At 40.9% G+C, this 18156-nt stretch overlaps 2 protein-coding genes across 3 annotated transcripts; both read right to left on the bottom strand.

Moving 5' to 3' along the window:
* Positions 1–238: 238 nt before the first annotated feature.
* On the bottom strand, positions 239–6805 carry gnb3a (guanine nucleotide binding protein (G protein), beta polypeptide 3a). Of its 2 annotated transcripts, none has more exons than XM_069139089.1 (9): positions 6678–6805; positions 3599–3719; positions 3250–3395; positions 2896–2968; positions 2306–2468; positions 2137–2203; positions 1851–2052; positions 1548–1764; positions 239–1447 (listed from the first exon to the last, which is right to left on the bottom strand). In XM_069139089.1, exons 2-9 carry the CDS (start codon positions 3653–3655, stop codon positions 1341–1343), a joined length of 1032 nt encoding a protein of 343 aa, XP_068995190.1. In that variant the 5' UTR covers positions 3656–3719; positions 6678–6805; the 3' UTR covers positions 239–1340. The 2 variants fall into 2 exon arrangements, with proteins under 2 accessions (XP_068995190.1, XP_068995181.1); XM_069139080.1 differs by lacking the exon at positions 6678–6805 and adding an exon at positions 3797–3914.
* A 3739-nt stretch (positions 6806–10544) lies between these two features.
* On the bottom strand, positions 10545–18064 carry p3h3 (prolyl 3-hydroxylase 3). Its single transcript, XM_069142453.1, has 16 exons — positions 17394–18064; positions 15701–15885; positions 15305–15463; positions 14467–14659; positions 14227–14358; positions 13981–14123; positions 13644–13733; positions 13497–13549; positions 13340–13419; positions 13122–13249; positions 12943–13038; positions 12707–12857; positions 12407–12524; positions 11963–12038; positions 11674–11814; positions 10545–11063 (listed from the first exon to the last, which is right to left on the bottom strand). The coding sequence occupies exons 1-16, from the start codon at positions 17764–17766 to the stop codon at positions 10893–10895; spliced, it is 2289 nt and encodes a 762-aa protein (XP_068998554.1). The 5' UTR covers positions 17767–18064; the 3' UTR covers positions 10545–10892.
* Between the last annotated feature and the right edge of the window lie 92 nt (positions 18065–18156).

The following is an 18156-nucleotide window of genomic DNA, read 5'->3' as shown; positions in this document are numbered from 1 at the left end:
AAAGCTCCGATTCAAGAGTAGAGCAAAAAACCCTTTTAAAGTTTTCTCTAAAGGATTTTAAGAACCTACAGTCTTTTACAGTGAAAGTAAAGTGGAGTAAATTGTCAATATGACATTTTAAAAGTATTGCTTCACCAGTGTGGTCATTTAATGTTTTACTCCATATTCAGTGCAATTAAAATATGAACATGTTAACACAACTGAAGTGAGCTTGCCAGAAATGAACACTGAACATGAGTGTAATGCAGAATCTGATGTTTATTAGTTATTGCTTCACTTTGCACAGTGTGTATCCAGTGTCAGAAAAGAGGCAGTCCAAATTCTATTTAGAGCTTGGAGATTTTTTTTTTTCCCTGTATGTACACAGACTGTCCTTCAAGTTTACCTGTTAGCATGCAAAGGAAAAAGTAAGCAGTTATATACACATTCAGATGTACTGCTCATATGCACACAATGGCCGTTATCATCCATATAATAACACTCGTACAAAGAGTCCTGTCCTGAGACAAATGGGTCATCCTTTTTTTTTTTTTGTAAGTGCTTAGCGAGCCATGAAAACCATTTTATTATCCCATCTGTCAGCTCAGCAGTTTACCCAAAGCACTTTTCAGGTCTAGCTACCAAGGGGTTGTGCCAAATAATGAGACCCAAAATCCTGGTAAATATTGTCCATCAATCACATACAAAACAACTCAAACACTAAAGTAGACATTGCAAACTTAAAACTCAGATTTTAATTAAAATTAGGAAATGAAAAGAAGAGTAAATGTAAGCATCTAGGGAATCTACCAAAACTAAGAACAAACAACAGTCTGAAACAAGAACGTAAATGCTCATTATTCATATGACGTAACTTATGCTTCGATATAAAACACAGCATATTAGTAGAGCTTGTGTGACCTTACACAGGCTGTGACTTGACACTGTTCAATTCTATCTCATCCAGTGTGCTACCATTTCCATTTGGCAACTGTTCTCATTGGGTGATCTTTGAATTGCTGCAATAAATGTGCATATTTTATTTGACGTGAACCACAGTATAATTAACTATTGATAGGAATGATATTTTCCACCCCCTTGTCCCGTCCCCCAAAATTTCCCCATAACGTGAGAAGAAAGGTGAGAGCGCAATGTGACAAAGAGAAGACATAATCTTCACATTACAACCCCTCTCCAACATTAGATAGGACTTGGCACAATTGAAAAACCCTCTTCTCACCCTATGTGGCTATTCGTCCCTCATCCCTCCCTCCCTCAAACTCCAATTTCTTTTTATCTTTTCTATCTTTGCCCCAGCAGATGTTAACTGCTCTTTTTCTGCTCGCTGGCGAGGAGCAGCCTCAGTTCCATATCTTGAGGAAGCTGTCCCAGGATCCTGTGCAACACGCCATGCCGTCTGATGACACTCCGATGCAGCTCACCCTGTTGTCGTGACCAGCCAGCACTCCTGAGAAACATCACATGTGAGCAATTCATTGTTAAGTTTTAGATGCTTCAAAATCACCTGATAATTTAGCTTTATCTGTCTGTTTTCCATCTGTACTCACCCACTCTCTCAGCTTTAAGTGCGTCCCAGATGTTGACGTTGAAGTCGTCGTAGCCAGCCAGAAGCAGGCGCCCAGACAGGGAGGGGGCCAGGGAGGTCACCCCGCACATGATGCTGGAGTCCTGGTAGGTGATGAGCTCCTGGTCGGCTCGCATGTCGTACAGTTTACAGGTGGCATCGTCCGACCCTGTTATTACCGCGTTACCGTTGGGGAAGAACTGGTAGAAAGAGAAGTGTTTAGAAACCAGGCCGTCGTGGAGTAGAAACAGCTAAAGCTTGAGATGGAAATCCTCCTCATTCTCACCCCAATGGCGTTGATGTCACTCTCATGACCTCCAAAGGTCTGTCTGCACTGGGCCTCCCTGATGTCCCACAGCTTGGCCGTGAAGTCACACGCCCCTGAGATGAAAAACTTGAAGTCCGGGGACACGGCCAGGGACATGCAGTCTCCCTGGTGTCCAGCAAAAATTGTCTTTTCGGTCCCCGTCTCAATGTCCCATAGTACGCTACAAGGAGATGCACCAGGGATAATGTTTATTTCAGTATTAAATACAGAGAGGGAGGTTTAATTAATCATACTACAGTCTTACCAAGTGCAGTCGCCTGAGCTGGTGATGATCTCACTGTCACTGAGGAAACGACAGCAGGACAGGTAACCTGGGCAACCAAAGACATACTATATAAGGCCCATTAAGGCAGAACAATAAAGCGAACATCTGTGACATCAAAAGACTTAATTTCCGAGCTGCGTTTTCCTACCTGTATGTGCCGCCAGCTCACGCATGACCTTGACATTCCCATCTTTGCCCTTGAGGTTGTAGATGGAGCACATGTTGTCCAGGCCGCCACAAGCAACAAGGTTTCCTGAAGGTGCATAGGCACAGGTCATCACCCACGAGGACTTCAGGGGGATGGCGTTCACCTGGGTACACAGAGAGGACAGGTGTCTTCAACCTCTGAAACCAAACACTGAATCTGAATGTACTGTAAAGGGCCTGAAAACAGAGTCCAAAATCAACTTAGTATTTTTAGTTTAAGTTACAGAATAAGTTAAATACTCATACCATCCAGATGAAACAGTGTTAAACTTTTAACTGATCATACTTACAGATGTTCTGTTAATCTTTGTTGCTTATCAAGTCATATTTAGTGTTTTAGAGAAATATTTAAGATTTTGATCCAAATTTTCGGGATCTTTAAAGAGTGAGTGTGCATGTTTATTTTGGTGTGCTTGAAGGTGAATGCACATCACGTTCAGTTTTGGCTGGAAAAACAAATAAACAGTTTCACGTTCGTGTGCACCTTCCAAGCTTTACATAATGATACACCACTCCCTGGCTCTTTCCTACCTTGTTAGTTGTGATGCTGTCCCACACTATGAGTTTTCCATCTTGCGAGGCGCTGACACACAACCTGTTGGAGCTAAGGTCAAAATAAAAAAGTTAAAGAGAGAAACAAAGAAAAGGACAAGATGTGTGAAGTGTTATCTGAAATATTAATTATTGTCAGGCATAAGCTGTGTTCCTATTAATTTACCCAGTTTAAAGCAATGCATGTTCTTCATAAATATAATTCCATGTTGCATACATTGGCTCTCCTCACTCTAATTCTACTCTTTGAATGAAATAGAAACCTATCAGATCTTGGCTGTGACATTAAACAGCAGGTGTTTTCAATTTGTGTATAATATGCTGTGTACTTACTTTGAGTCAGTGGACCAGTGCATGGCATAGATCTTGGCAAGGTGACCCCTTAGTGTTTTCCTGGTCTTCAGCTGGACTCGCCCCATCACAGTGACCCCAGCTACTGCCTCCTGCAGTGTGGTGTCCTGCACCACCTTACGAGCTGCCTGGGGAGCAGACACAAACAACGCTGGTCAGATCACCGCCACCAATGATCTAATGTGAAGAATATATAGTTATTCTGGGTGGAATAAAATTGAAGATGTCTCAGATTGCTTAAAAATGCATCATCAGGTCACAGTGAGAAGCAAAGTCACATAATATTACGAAAAGTCATGAATTCAAGAAGATACAGATCAGGCCTACTGACAGTGATCTGGTCTTTGAGACTGTCTGCCTCCTTTCGCATTTGCTCCATTTCACCCATGGCGATGGTTGTTAGGCACTGTCACCAGTGGAGACGAGGAGAGATGTCAGGGAAGCTGATAATCCTGAAATGAAGAAGAGGAGAGGTGAGGAAAGAACAAAAGCAGAATTCAGTCATAAACATTTTTTTTTTAAATCGTACCTGTATTTCCCAGTGGCAGCACTGCCCGAGCTATTACTTCATGCTTGATTTTTACCTGCACCTATCTGACCTTGTTATCCTCCCTAACGCAGGTCTCCAAGTAAGTGCTACTTTGCAAGTCAAACTGGCCCTCGTCTACTTTGCAAACTTTTGTAAATACACAGGGACACACAGAGAAACCAACACGACACACCCACGCATGAATGTATGCATGCGCGCGCACACACACACACACACACACACACACACACACACACACACACACACACACACACACACACACACACACACAGGCAGGCTGTATGAATATTCAAGCCTGACATTAACAGTGAAAGTTTGTTCTTCAGATGATGTGACACTTGTTGAGCGCACACATCCTCACCCTGAATGTACACACAAACCAGTATATCCTGTAATAATGTCATCAGTGCATCAGCTTTTAGCCCGTTGTCTCTCATTTCACAACAAACTCGCAACACTGATAGGGGGAGTCTGTGCCATTTAACACTCCAGTGAGCTCCAACCTAATGTTGATGGCAATTGAATTTGGTAATGTCGTGATTAAATGAGGAATGTTTAGCAGTGAACCAATCTCCTAATGGTTAAACTCATACAGTGTGACAAATGCAATCAACGCACAACTGAAAAGGCAGAGTCACAATCTCAAAAACAGAGTACAGAGTAGTTCCAAACGGGAAAGCAGGACACACCACTCATTTCATGGTAAAGCACCACATTGTAACTTAACCTTCACTAAAAACACCCTCCTCTCTAACACACACATGCAGATATTATAAATTGCTTCTCTTTTCTTTTGAATTGTCATGATGTCCTTTATCTTACCTTGAAAACTGAGAGGGGAATACTTGCGTGGATTTTATCGCATGTGTCCCACCAGCAATCACTCTCTCTCTCTCTCTCTTTCACTATTTGAATGAGTGTTCCTCTCAAAACACATGACCAAGTGGATTTGCCTCTAATTTGTTTGAAGTGAAAAGGAGAGGAAGGGAGTGAAGGAGGGAGTGACTCGGTAAAAGAAAGAGATTTGATTTAATTGTTTGACACTGGGGTCTATCATAAGTGAATGGATGACGGCCTCAAACATGTTAAAATGAAATCAGAGTGCTGATTTATGGCATTTATTGTCGTACAGTGCTACAATGCGGGCGTGCTTCCTCAAACTGCTGATGGCTATATTGTCCCCGAAGTTGTTAACAGGGGATTTTAGGCCTTTGTTCCAGATGTGGAAATTGCTTCAGTAATGAGTGTTGTAATGAATGCTTGAGTGTTTTAGTCGTGCTATTACCCTTTTGCCATTCTGTTCCTGGGACCCTGCCATTGTTCCATGTGATTAAATGACTGCTAGGGGGTTGCTGGATAGTGAAGTGCATTAACAGATCCAGAGAGGAGAGGAGGCAGAGGGAGGGGAGGCAGGGAGTTAAGGGGGTGGAGGGTAAGAGGCGAGGCTCGAGAGTGAGTTTTAAATCCTACTGGCTGAGATTTTAAGGGAAGCCTTTTGAATCAAATCTGCTCTCATCCGATTACTGACTGCTCTTTGCATCTGGATAAGAGATAGAGAAAGGGATGGGGGGGCAGATAGTGGGATGAGAATAAGGGAGGGGGCAGATGGACGAGGTGGAGTGGGACGGAGACAGTTGTGATAGTAGGAGTTGGTGAAAGGTGGAGGCTTTTTGGTGGGACTGCGCCCATGAACTTGAGTCTGACCAGTGACTGTGATGTACTACAGTTGTCATCATTACTCCAGCTGAGGGCTTTCAAAACGATTTTAGAAGATATGGCTGCTGTTTATTTGTTTAAAATGACTGACAATACAGTGATGCCTTTCATTAACAAACTTTTTATACTTTACTGTATTTTTGTAACAGCCAGTTAACAGGAGACTATCATACAGTCGGCGATATGTCAATATATTTGTGAGACGAAATACATGAAGAGATTCTGTTGTACCTTCTGCAGTGTTTTTCAGGAAATTGTGGACAATTTTGTAAATTGATAATCCGGATTTATTTATGGTAATATTAGATTTTTACATGCTTTTGAATTAATTTGGAAAGTGAAAATTCACCCTTCTTTTTGTCAGGTATTCAATTCAGTGTCACCATCACTTCAGCCATTCCTGTCCGCATATGAACAATCTCTATGAGTTTTTTGAAACTGAATTGTATCACAACATTATATATCGATATCCCAATATAATATGCATACAATAATAGAAGATTTTATCCTTACTTAGCAAGCAGAATCAGTGCTTCCAAGCATTTTTCTCTGTTCTTAAAAGTGTAAACAATTAATCTTGGATTCTTGCCTTTTACATCAAGATTAATGCGTCTAAAAAAAAAAACAATTTAATACCGTTTTATCATGCAGATTATGACTGACAGTATTAGGATTGACACAACAAAAGGAATTTGTTTGTTACTCAGATTATCAATCCTTATGATAAAACAAGCATTTTTTGCTGATCCCATGTAAATCCCTCTACTGTTTGTGCCATAAACAAAAGATGAACACAAATAAGTGCATTAAATGTGTGTCAATATTGTTTTGGCATACCTATATTTGAACATTTTTCACATAATGTACAACATCTAAGATCACAAGTATATTGAGAGGATGCTGCTTTTCATGATTCAGAAACATTTTAACTTTTCAAATACTGAACAGTGAGAATGTCTTATCATGAAAATTCACTCAACTTCAACAATTTTGCCAAATTATAAAAGATGTTGGTGGTAACTGTCATTTCAGCTTTGAGCCTATTTTGTTCTGACCCCTCTGATCCCGAGCAGCATGGCACAACTGCACAGGAACAAAACTAAAAAGACCAAAATGTGTCAACAACATATGACCATCTACTCACCAACAGGATACTCTTCTCAAACTGTTTTTGTAGCTCTTTAATCACTCTTCCTGCGGCGGTCTCTCTCAGGTTGTTGTCATAAGTTCAGCCTGCCTGCTACTACACTTTCCTCCGCTCATTCACTTTTGGTATCACACACAGTATGGTATTCCTCCGTCACTCACTCCGTCTACTGCTCCTATGAGGAACAGATGAGGATTGGAGGGATGAAGGGAGATCAGTGATGAAGGGATAAACCCTGGGATGGACAGAAAGAGGGCAGGGGAGGAGTGGTGGTAAAGGAGACAGAAAGGGAGAAGAGGCGGTAAGGGAAACCAAACAAGGTACAGAGCATGGCTATGGGGTCACAAGACATGAGCTGGGGTGAATCCGAATCAAAAATTAAGAGATGGAAATCATGGAGGGGAGGGGAAAGAGGATAAATAGAGGACCTGGGAACATTACTTTTTATGGTGCTAAGGTAGTCTTTAAAAGATCTATGACTGGCAGGAGGGTTTGTGTTTTGTAAACCCGAGGTGAAGCTAATATTAGAAAGTTTACGGACAGAGGGAGATTGGCAGAGCAGAGATCAGACTGGGTATAATGCAAGAAATAAGAATTGTGGAAGTGTGGTGCATTCCCACTATTTAAACAGAACAACCAATTATGGATGACTTATACTGACAGTGTACAGGATACAATATGTGCTACTTTACATCTGTCCTCTCAGAGTGTCAAAGTCAAATTTTCTCTCTTTTCTTTGTAATTTCTTACTTGATGTCTCACCTGAGGGGCTCTTCAGAGACCCAAGGGGCCCAGTAGGGTCCCCCTGGTTGTCCCAAATACCTCTCTGGGTTGCACAAGTTCTGTTATGGTTTGACATTAGTACAAAACAAACCCATAAATCTACAGGTTCTGCTTCTAATGTCTCGTTCTTGACTGTACTCAACAGGCGTTGCACATTATCTAACAAAGCCAAGCAAATCACCTGTGTTAGTTATGAAACTGGCTCTGTGACTGGAGTGGCCACATATCACCAAGAAGGACTGAGTTAAACATCCGGAATCAGCTGCTGAAGTGGCTCTGAGTAAGATGTATGTTTGATTTGCACTTAATGGAGTGCGTATCCGTTTTGCTGACGTTTTCACATTGATCCTTAGACAGTCAGGTGAGTGAATGAGTCAACAACTAGGTCTGCAGTAATGGAGCACCTTATTAGGAACGCCTGTGCGATCTAATGCAATCCAATCCAACAATTTAACAACACAAGCTGCAGATCTTCAGTTTCTGTTGACATTGTCAGAGGGAAAACAATTCTACTATGTGTTTACTTTTGAGGTTGTGGTAGGTGGTGTACTGGACTCCATTGTATTGAAAAGTGTTTACTAATATTTTGCCCCTCTCACATATGTTTATGTGGAATTTATGGCAGAGCTGTCCTACTGGCCTAAATTGCACGGGTGCTCCCGTTTAAGTGCTTGTTGAGTGCATGCAAATCTTTTCCTGTAGATTATGCCTCAAATTCATAAAATTTACCAATGAACAAAGACAAAGAAAGAGAATATTCAAATCTTAAACTAAACTTACAATAAATTTGCTCACCGGTGATACAAACTACAGTGTAACATCCTATTAATTATTTGACCTATTTCTTGTTTTTGTAGCTATTAGGTTGACAGAGCATAATAATAATTGTTTCTGTCAATAATTCATAATATATTAAATCAATATGGTTACATTAAAATTAGATACAACAGTCCTTGAATCCTCACCAATGCTAGATATGTAGCTGTGATCTTTGAACTTCATGTTGACAGTAAAGAAAAGTTTCTATCATGGATCAAGTGGATCAAGTACCACATTATTACTTTTCAGGCAACCCCGTGAGGAAAAAGATTCAGACAACATAACTGTGCCACTAACACAACACAGACTCTTTGTTAGCACATTTATCTGTGTTTAGAACAGAAAAGGCTCGAAGTGTGTAATGTGTGTGATGCCTGCTTCCTGGGTTTATTCTGTGACGATTCAGTGTGGATAAATGCAGCTCTGTAGTTTCAAAGTGTTGACCTTTGCTCATTCGAGTGCGCTGACGACAGCGGGGCTGACCCTGGATTTGGAGAAATGGGAGTTGGGCCAAAGCGAGCTGTGAGATAGAGCGTAAAACAGAGAGAAAACCAAAAAGAGAAAAAAGGATTTGTTAGCAGACACATAGACACAGGCCAGGATAAAGACGGAGAGAGAGAGAGAGAGTCTGTTATTATGGGTTACTATTTAAAGACCAACCCTTGTTCTACTATAACCTCTACAAGCTTATCTACTTTTTGGCTTTTGAAAAGTCATATTAAAGTTGTTTTTAATATGTTATCATCTGCCTTACGCTACCTTATGACTTTATTACTTTTAAAATAAGAAAGTACTAGAATAGAAATTAAATGACAAACGCAGAGGAATAGACAGTAAATAAAGACAGAGAAGGTGAGAATCCTCCCTGAGTGAGACAGGAAATATAAATCTGTCAGTCCTCATCAGCTCAATCTTGTACAGTACAATAGAGACAAAATAGGACAATTTATTTGGTTCAGTCTGTAAGTGCTGAAAGGGATCACTGACCTCTTGACCTTGTTTTGAGTAAATGGGGTACAGGAGGGTGGGGGGGCAGTGGGTGGAAGGGGTAACTGGATTAAAAGTGTTAGCTGTAAACAGCTGTTGTGACATGAAAACAGAATAGAGGCACAAATTTTGAACCTCCTATTGACACTCATATTGTCACAACAACTAAAAATGATGTAAAAGCCACATTCAGGAAGGGCAGGAATCATCAGTCGACAACCAATAAGTGGTTCGGGGCCACAAATAGTAGGATAGTTGAGGCGTGGAAGAGCAACATAAGGGATGAGTGATCCTGTCAGCTACTTACTACACACAGCACTCAGTTATAATGACAACAGGATGCTCTGGTTTCAGTTTTATAACTACGCTGTTAGGCCTTACATAAATTTTGCTAATCATATAAAATATAGAAAGATGACATCACAAAGCTATAAATTTCATGCTTTTCTCCCAGCAGCGTAATTAGAGCAGTAGACGGTCGGGTTGCTTAATGTGAGGACATCTACAATGCATTATAGAGACATAACACCTACTTAAGAGAAGATTAATGCAGACTTTTAGGGTATGGCATGGTTTCAGTGTGTGCGAGGGAGGGAAAAGGTTAAAACCAAGGCTCCATTAAACAGGTCTGCCGACCCAATTCTCCGCCGGCGAGGGATTATAACACAGGGGGGAGTGAGAGTGTTAATATGGGCCATAAACAGTACTTGACTCAGTACCTAATGCATGAGACGAAAGCAGAGGAGGAGGATGAACGGAGGCACTGGTTGTAATGGGAGGATAAGATGGAAGTGGGTGGTCGAGAGTCACTCCGCTGGATGTGAATGATTAAATGATCTCTCCCTGGATTACTATTCCATATTCTAAATGGGAGATTTTTTAAGCTTCATAAACAAATGCACTCATTTATGAGGGATTAACAGTAATCTCTCTATTTCTATCCTTTTTTTCCCTCCCTGCACACCTCTCACTCTCTCTGTTCCCTCCTCTCCCTCTTACTACCTCAAACTGTAATTTCTGATGCACTTTTACAGGTTCCTACTGCTGTGTTGCTGTCTAATCTCATATTTTATCACATGCTTCTACTCTGAGCATACAGGAACAGCCTGAGCAAAGTATTAACCATGTAGTTTTTCTATTTTTATTCATCAGTGTGAAGTAATTGCTTAACAGAGTCTTGCTTCCACTTCCCTTTTGTCCTCACTCTTGGTCTAATGCTCTTTCCGTTCCCCACTTGTATGCATTAGGCATGTAATATTCATGCTACACTGGAGACACATTTATTACTTATTTTATTATCTTCATTTTTACAGTCAGTGATCGGTCAGTAAAGCATCTGAAACAAAAGTACAGATTGACATTGTTTCCCTCACTCAGCTTTATCATATACAGTACAAATACAGTATATACACACATGCAAACTTTACACAGAAAGGCATCAATTTGAAGGTAGTGAATGTGTGCGTGAAAACTGAAAAATGTTGTTGCACAAATGCAGGAAAGTTCATAAGTAGTGTTACAAGGATGGAGTTTGGGCCTGTTATGGGATAGTGGATAATTCCGTTTGAATGGATGTAAATGAAAATGTATTCCTGTTTGATTGTGTCAGGTTCGTTCTGGCTCTCACAGCTCATCCTTGCCCCCCGTTACCCTGCCTCTCCCTCTGCTCCTCTCCTTTGTCGCTTGGCTCCGAGCGTTGCGGCCGGCGGTGGCACTGCCCTCCGTCTCCTCTTTGTCCTTTTTCACCACACTTTGTCCATCTGCTGCCCACATGGCCTCTGCCTTCTCTCGCTCCTGGGAAAGAGATAAGTTCAAAATATTTAATTTCATGTGGTTAAAATGACATGAAAAGCAATTTTGGAATTAAGATTCATTCCTATTAAGAGTAATTTGAAAGTATTTCCTTGTACTTTATCTCTTAATATTTTGAATTTTTTTTTCTTGTCGCATGTCACTTCTGTGGTTCTTCTCCATTAAAGTGAGACTATGTGGTGTCTTTTGCGAAACAGCAGCCACTGGGGCCCATAATGACAACCGTATGATAATGCCAATACATTTTACAAATGAGAGCACAGCCAGGTTCCTACCATGTGTGACTATAAAATGATCACATAAATTCATACCATGTTAAATGCTCAGCCTTGGTTTACAAATTAATTTAGTTTGTAAATGATTACGCTTTTCCAAGTGGACATACAGTATTATAAACCTAAAAGACACTGACATGGCACGGCTGCAGACCGGGCACTGTAATTGAGAAAACATGCAAACAACCAGCAGATTTGCATTGTGACCCAGCTGCTCTTGTTATCCGACAACAGTGTCACGACATCAGCATCCACATGACTGCAGGCGACAGGGCTCAGGAAGGGGAGCAGGCTGCATGTGTCGTCATAATGCTCACCATGTCCCTGTAGAGTTTCTCCTTTGTGAACCACAGGGCCAGTGCGCACCGTCGGCCTCTGGTCACTGCAGTAACACCGTGAGGGTTTACTGGACCTGAGGAGAAGCCCACCAGTCGACCGCAGCTGGGTTGGACTCGAGCCTGTAAACACAGAGGAGGATGGAAAAATTGGTTTTGATGAAAAAAAGGTTTAGCAGGCACCACAAATATCCGTTTGTGGGTCTAAACATAACAAAATTAAATGTTCCATGAGATTAAAAACCTGGCATTGAGCGACAAAGAGACTTACTGTTACTGTCTTGGCATCTCTGGTAGTGAAGAACAACTCCCCGCCATCAAAGTTGTCATTTAGGTAGAGAATGGCACTGTGGGACAAAGACAGATCTGTCATTCAGCAGAGACACATTGTATGAACATATGTATGAACATATGTGTCGTTTTTTAATTGATACGATTTGTTGATACAGTGTTATGTGATAGAAATTAACAATATCAGAACTATTTCTCATATATTTTTTTCCTGCCCTCTCTCCATCTCCTTCCTGCCATCTGAAGGACGGTGAGCCATTAAAAATAAAGGTAATATCACTCGATTAAAAAAGATTCTGTGAAAACATTTACATTCATTGCTGTAAAATGACATATCAGCCTGGGAGCATATTCCACAATGATAAATTCAAATGTTGCTCCTTAAATTTAGTATTAATTACTAAGCCACATTATTTTCATGTACCTGAGGTCTCTGTGTATGAACGCTGGTGGTTCCCTCCAGCACTGATTGGTCTCTGGCTCAAGGAGACAGTTGTCAACATGGACAGGGTGAGACAGGTCCAACCTACCCTCCTGGTCACCTGAGTGCAAAGAAACCAACAATTTTCCTGAGCAAAACAACACATTTCAGTTCACAGTGTTAAACTCAGAACTCTGTGATACCCCGTAGATGTTGTAGTTCCACCTTAGGTGACTTAATCCATTCATTCTTGCAAGTAATACTGATCTCGCTTGAGAGAGATGTGAATCGCGATGGTACTACCTGCAATAGCACTGCGGCAGACCAGGTGTGTGAAGGAGACAAAAAGTCCTGTGGGGCTCCTGAAGTAGGAGTGCAGTAGAACTCGGACTCTTTCACCAAGCTGATATAAAAGTCTGGCGTCTGATTGGTTCAACAGGCCATCCTGAGCCAACTGCGAAAAGAAGCAGCGGTGAAGGTCGAGAGATGTCTCCAAAACCATGTCATATTCCTGCAGGCATTAGCTCCTTTTCTCCCACCTTTACAGCCCTGAGGACAGTCAGACCTTCAAATGTCTCATGAGGTGTGTGTGGAGAACGTCGTCCCCGGTAACCGTCTCCAACAGATGCCGCAACCTATGGAGAAAAGACACAAAACAGAAGGTGAGGGTGTTGCTGTGTGTTTTAGAAATATTGGCTGTTTTACAACATGAACTTACTGTTGCCAACTGCAGTATACTGTTGCACTCCTTCTCAGTCATGACTCCGTCGAGGACGACTCGGTTGGTCCCATTCAGAATCTCGTCGTCCATGGTGATGGTCACACCCACCTGGCGGACTGGACCCCCTGTGGAGAGGACACATAGGGAGAGATGAGACAAGAAGTGGGTACATTCTTGACTTTTACCCGCTGAAACAAGAAGTTAAAATGACTTACCAGCAAAAAACCCACTGTCATCCACTTCCTCCTTCTGCTCTCCCTCTTTCATCTTCTCATTCATTTTTTCTTTTTCAGCTCTAACAGTAAAACACAAAAAATACTTTATTGACCTTCCCTTAGGTTCTACTTGTTAATTTTTGTCTATTTGTGTTACCTCCAATTCTCCCTCAGCGATTCAGGCACAACATCTTCTGGAGTCCAAAGATCCTACATGGGAGATGATTGATATACTCAGCAAGGGAATCTTTTACAGCCATCCCTCTTGTCAAAACGCTGGCATCAATTTGGCATCAGAACTTACTGGGTCAGTGAAACTGAAGTCAAGGTTCTCCATACCAAAATACAGTAGTTTCTTCTCCTGCAAAGAGCGGCTGATGTATCTCACAATCTCCTGCATGGCAAACACACACAAGCGTGTGGTCAAACTTGAAACTTGATGAATATGAATAGATAAATATTAAATCTATGTGAATGTGCCTGAGATAACTGAACAGTGATCATTTATGTTTGACACGACAATTTTGGTAAAAATATTTTTGTTCCAAGGTCCATTAAATTATCTAAATCACTTTATTGAGATGAAGACCGTAGATAAAAAAAAAATTGACCACAGTGTTTATTCAAATATAATGTGGTACCTGAGCAGATTGTGTGCCCTGTGACTCTGTGTCTCCCCCTAGTGTCTCATAGTAGAGCTGCAGGTTGTCTAAGGAGTCCTTGTCAGAGGGGTAAAACAGGAGAAGAGAGCGAAGCGTCTGCAATGCTTCTCTGATATCACCAGCTGTTGGGAGCAAGAATGCAAAATGAGGTAAAGTGGTACTTAAGTGTTCAAATGAATGTGGTGTTATAATATCATCACATCAGTTTGACCTCTGAACCCTGACCTTTAAACTGTGCAATGTGCAGATGCTCAAGCTGTGTGGGCAGGTAGTCCTCCTGAGATGAAATCCTTTCAGGTCGCGTGGCTACCTGAGTCACACACGACTGCCGGCATGCTAGCAGGGAGAGGGAGAGAGCTAGACAGAAAAGAGAAACAGTGAAAACTGGTACTTTCTGCTTTCTTTCTGTCTGATTCATGGCAGAAAACTCACAGTTCAGTTCAGGGGCCTTTGCGCTTTTCTTACCCGCAGCCTTCTCAAACACGCCATCAACGCTTTCCACTCCCCTGTCCTCGGGCAGCCGTTGGGAGGCGACCTCACACTGCACCCGGCACTCCTCTGTCTGCCGCAGAGTTTCATTAACACAAGCTTTCCATTTCTCTGCTGCTTGCACCCAGTCAGAGGAGGCCTCATGCTGGAGAGCAGCATCATACAGGACCTGGGTTTGATAAAGAGGAAATTGTATATTCACATTAAAGCTGAAGATTGGCTTTTGATGTCAGAAAAATTCAATTAAAACATAATTCTGTTCAGTTCCTTAAAAAAAGGATGGACAAATTGTGAGTCGTGCTTCATTACATGGACCATTTAATCCTAATCATGTTATGACAAGTGTGTCTGCTTCGACAAAATTAGTTGCTCAGGCAAAGATCTTCAGTGAGTAAAGCCGCGTTTGGATTACATGGTTGGAAAACGGTTGGAAAACAGAAAGTGGAGGAGAGAGAGAGAGAGAGAGGAATTCAGTTCCTCAGGCCACAGCTACCTCTCCACATTACTGTTGTATAACCTGTATAACTTTTGTTATATATTGTACTTGCAAAACCTCCTGTTGACCAAAAAGATCAGTCTTCTTAAGCCAAATATAGCCTGAACTAGTGATTAATTGAAGTGCATTTTCCTCAATAGCTGTGGATTCACTCCTCAAGCCTTATATGGCAGTTAAATATATTTAATTATCTCTGTGTATAACAGCAAAAACAACGCAGTTTCCCATTGTGGCCATTCAGAGCGGTCAGTATACAAAATAACCTGCTGCAACCCCATTCTGTCATCCTTCTATAACCCATCAGCCGTCTCTCCTCACCCAGTGTTTCTCATTCTCAACCTCTCTGTCCTGGAAATCTCCATCAGTCACACCTTCCATCCGCCTGTACTTCTCAATGTTGTTTCTCATCTCCAGGTGACTGGGGTTGGCCACAAAGTAGGTGTGAGCCGCTGACGCTGCCTTCTGCAACTTTTCCAACTGATGTGGAGGAAGAGGAGAGTGTGAATGAAGTGAGGAACGGACAGATGGGGATGCTGCTTTAAAATACAGCTGTGAGCTGAATCACAATTCGAGTTTGAGAGTCACAGCACAAACATTCAGTTGTTTGCCTCTTGATGCCAATAATAAATATGTAAGCAGTACTATCAAAGGCAATGACAAATGACCAGTTCAGTTATGTCGCAGACCTTTACGGCTGCTTGAAGTTCAGCTTACCTTGTAGTATGTGACTTGAAGAAAGTTATAAGGGTTTCGAGAGCCGAATTCATATTCGATGTCAGAAGAAACAGGGAGCTGTCCTGCAGGTGTGACAGAGCGGCCGATGCAGAACCTCAAACACTCAGCTCTCTGCTGCACCCAATCCAAGGCCCAGAGGTCCCACAGACTCCCCTCCTCAGAGTCTAACAATACAGGGTAAAATATACCGTTGAACATTGTCTGTTATTCAAATAAAACATGATAAAGTAGAAATTATAATTATACATTTTATTTTTAACATTTGGGCTCTGTATGGATCTTCTCGTATTTTAAATCTACATGTACTGATCATTTATTTTACATCAAAATGATGATTTATAATATGATTGCTTAATTCAAATTCATGTTTTTCTTCTCTGATCTTCGGGGCATAATGTATTTGAGTCACACATTCAAGAACTGAGGATCGGTGAAGCTGTATCTAGTTTACCGCTAGTAATTATCATTCATCCACAGCAGTAAGTTCTTAGTGGAGGGAAGTAAATAAGTAAATTTTTTTCAAGTACTGTACTTACTGTAAGTCCAATTTTTGGCTACATTTCAGAAGGGAACATTGTACTTTCTACTGCACTACATATATTTGACAGCTGTAGTCACTTCTAAAATGAGGATTTGACACAATTAATAACATAACAAGCTTTTAAAATACAATATTTGTTAAAAAAAAATAAACCAGTGGATTCCAACCTTTTTTGGCTTCTGATGTCTTACAAAAAGCAGTGCGTAGTCACGGTCACATTTCAGATGTCTATGAATTTTGAACAGCTCCACCAAATAGTGATTTCCCCCCCTAGACTTTTCACATGGTTTCATTTTAATAAATGTACAAATGATTCAACATCTCACCTAAAATTAAAAATTAAGGAAAAAGTCCAAAAACTGGAAACAGATTTGTCCATCGCAATTGTCTTTTGTTCTTTTCTCTCCCAGTAATTATCTGAAGGCCCCTCAGATTTATCTGTTGTCTATGTTTATTAAACTGGATATATAATAGTACATCAGTCAGAGGAGCCAAAGCAGGACTTATACTTTAACTACATTTTGCTGCTAATTGCTCAACACTTTTACTTTAATAAGAAATTTCATGCAGGACTTTTTCTTGTAATGGAGTATTTTTTTTTTTTTTACTTTGTTGTATTGGTGCTTAATCTGAATACTTCTTTCACCACAGGCAGGGATCCCAATAAATCAAAAAGAAAAGAAAATATAGTATTTCTGTGAAACAAAATTCTGTTGTATTTTCTGCATTTGTCTGTTTAAACACTGATTACTTTCCCATCTGTGCTCAGGTCTGTAAAATGTCCTCAAATGAAACAATCTGAAAAGGAAAATTCACAGGTTGTACCACTGATCTAACAACACAAAGACTATGATATAAAGAGTCACAAGTACATCGTAATTGTATGTATTTAATTGATTTAATCACATTTAATTGGGTTTAATTAACTCAAACTCATTAATGAACTCTAAATTAACTCTAATTAAACTCAAACAAAGTCATGAAAGTGAAGTATTTCATTGTATTACCATGTTACTGACTGTATGAGCTGTTACTGCATCAGTCAGATGTGCCTGCAAGCCATATTATTCATAACAAATAACAAACATAATAAATATCTCTCTCACACAATATTACTACCTCCTAACTTACCCAGTTTATTGAAGGCATCGGTCCCTGCTGCCACACAGTCATCATGACACTGCCTGCGGAGCCTGAACAGTGATTCCTTCGTCCCGATGGATTTCTCCAGCAGCTCTGCAGCTTTCCCCCACTCCTCTCCAAAATATGCACGCACCCCGCTGTAATACAGATAATCGTACGGCTGCAGAAGTGTCAAAACATTAGAGCTGCTGCTACCCGAAGCTGCTAGAATAAAGTTAAACAATGCTAGAGTAACAACATGAGACGCCACGTATACAGTGAAATGTTCAGAGTGCAGCGCCATAGTCCAAGAAACAAATCCCGTGGAGGAGACGGAGATGGAAGAAGAGGAGGGACTATGTAAATATTTTGTGCAAACCATAAAGTTTCCTCCTATTTCAGGAAAGAGGGGGCTATAATTTCACTGGAGCTCCTGGTAAACGCCTCCGATTGGTATTAAAAAAAAAAAGGAAAAAAAAAAGCAAGTTTAATGTAACGTACTGATTTGTTTTTGAGCTAATTAACATCGTATTTGGAGGTGCTTATTTGGAGCTGCAATACCTACACATCGCCACGAGGGGAAGTCGTTGACGTTACCGTAATTACACAAATAAAACAGATCGAACCGAAATCTATTGTTGTCAATTGTCTGGTGAATGAATGAATCACTGGTTTCCTTGATAAATGTTGAAAACCTCTAAACAAAAAGTATAATCGTTATTAGGGATTTATCGCCAGTAGATGCGACGGGAATGTGAATTTAATGTATTAG

This window comes from Embiotoca jacksoni, unplaced genomic scaffold (genome assembly GCF_022577435.1).
Source record: "Embiotoca jacksoni isolate LCO1_2020_lvr unplaced genomic scaffold, fEmbJac1.0.p SCAF_11, whole genome shotgun sequence".
NCBI classification, from domain to species: domain Eukaryota; kingdom Metazoa; phylum Chordata; class Actinopteri; family Embiotocidae; genus Embiotoca; species Embiotoca jacksoni.
Note: the sequence above shows the minus strand (reverse complement) of the source record. Positions and strands in the feature narration are given on the sequence as shown.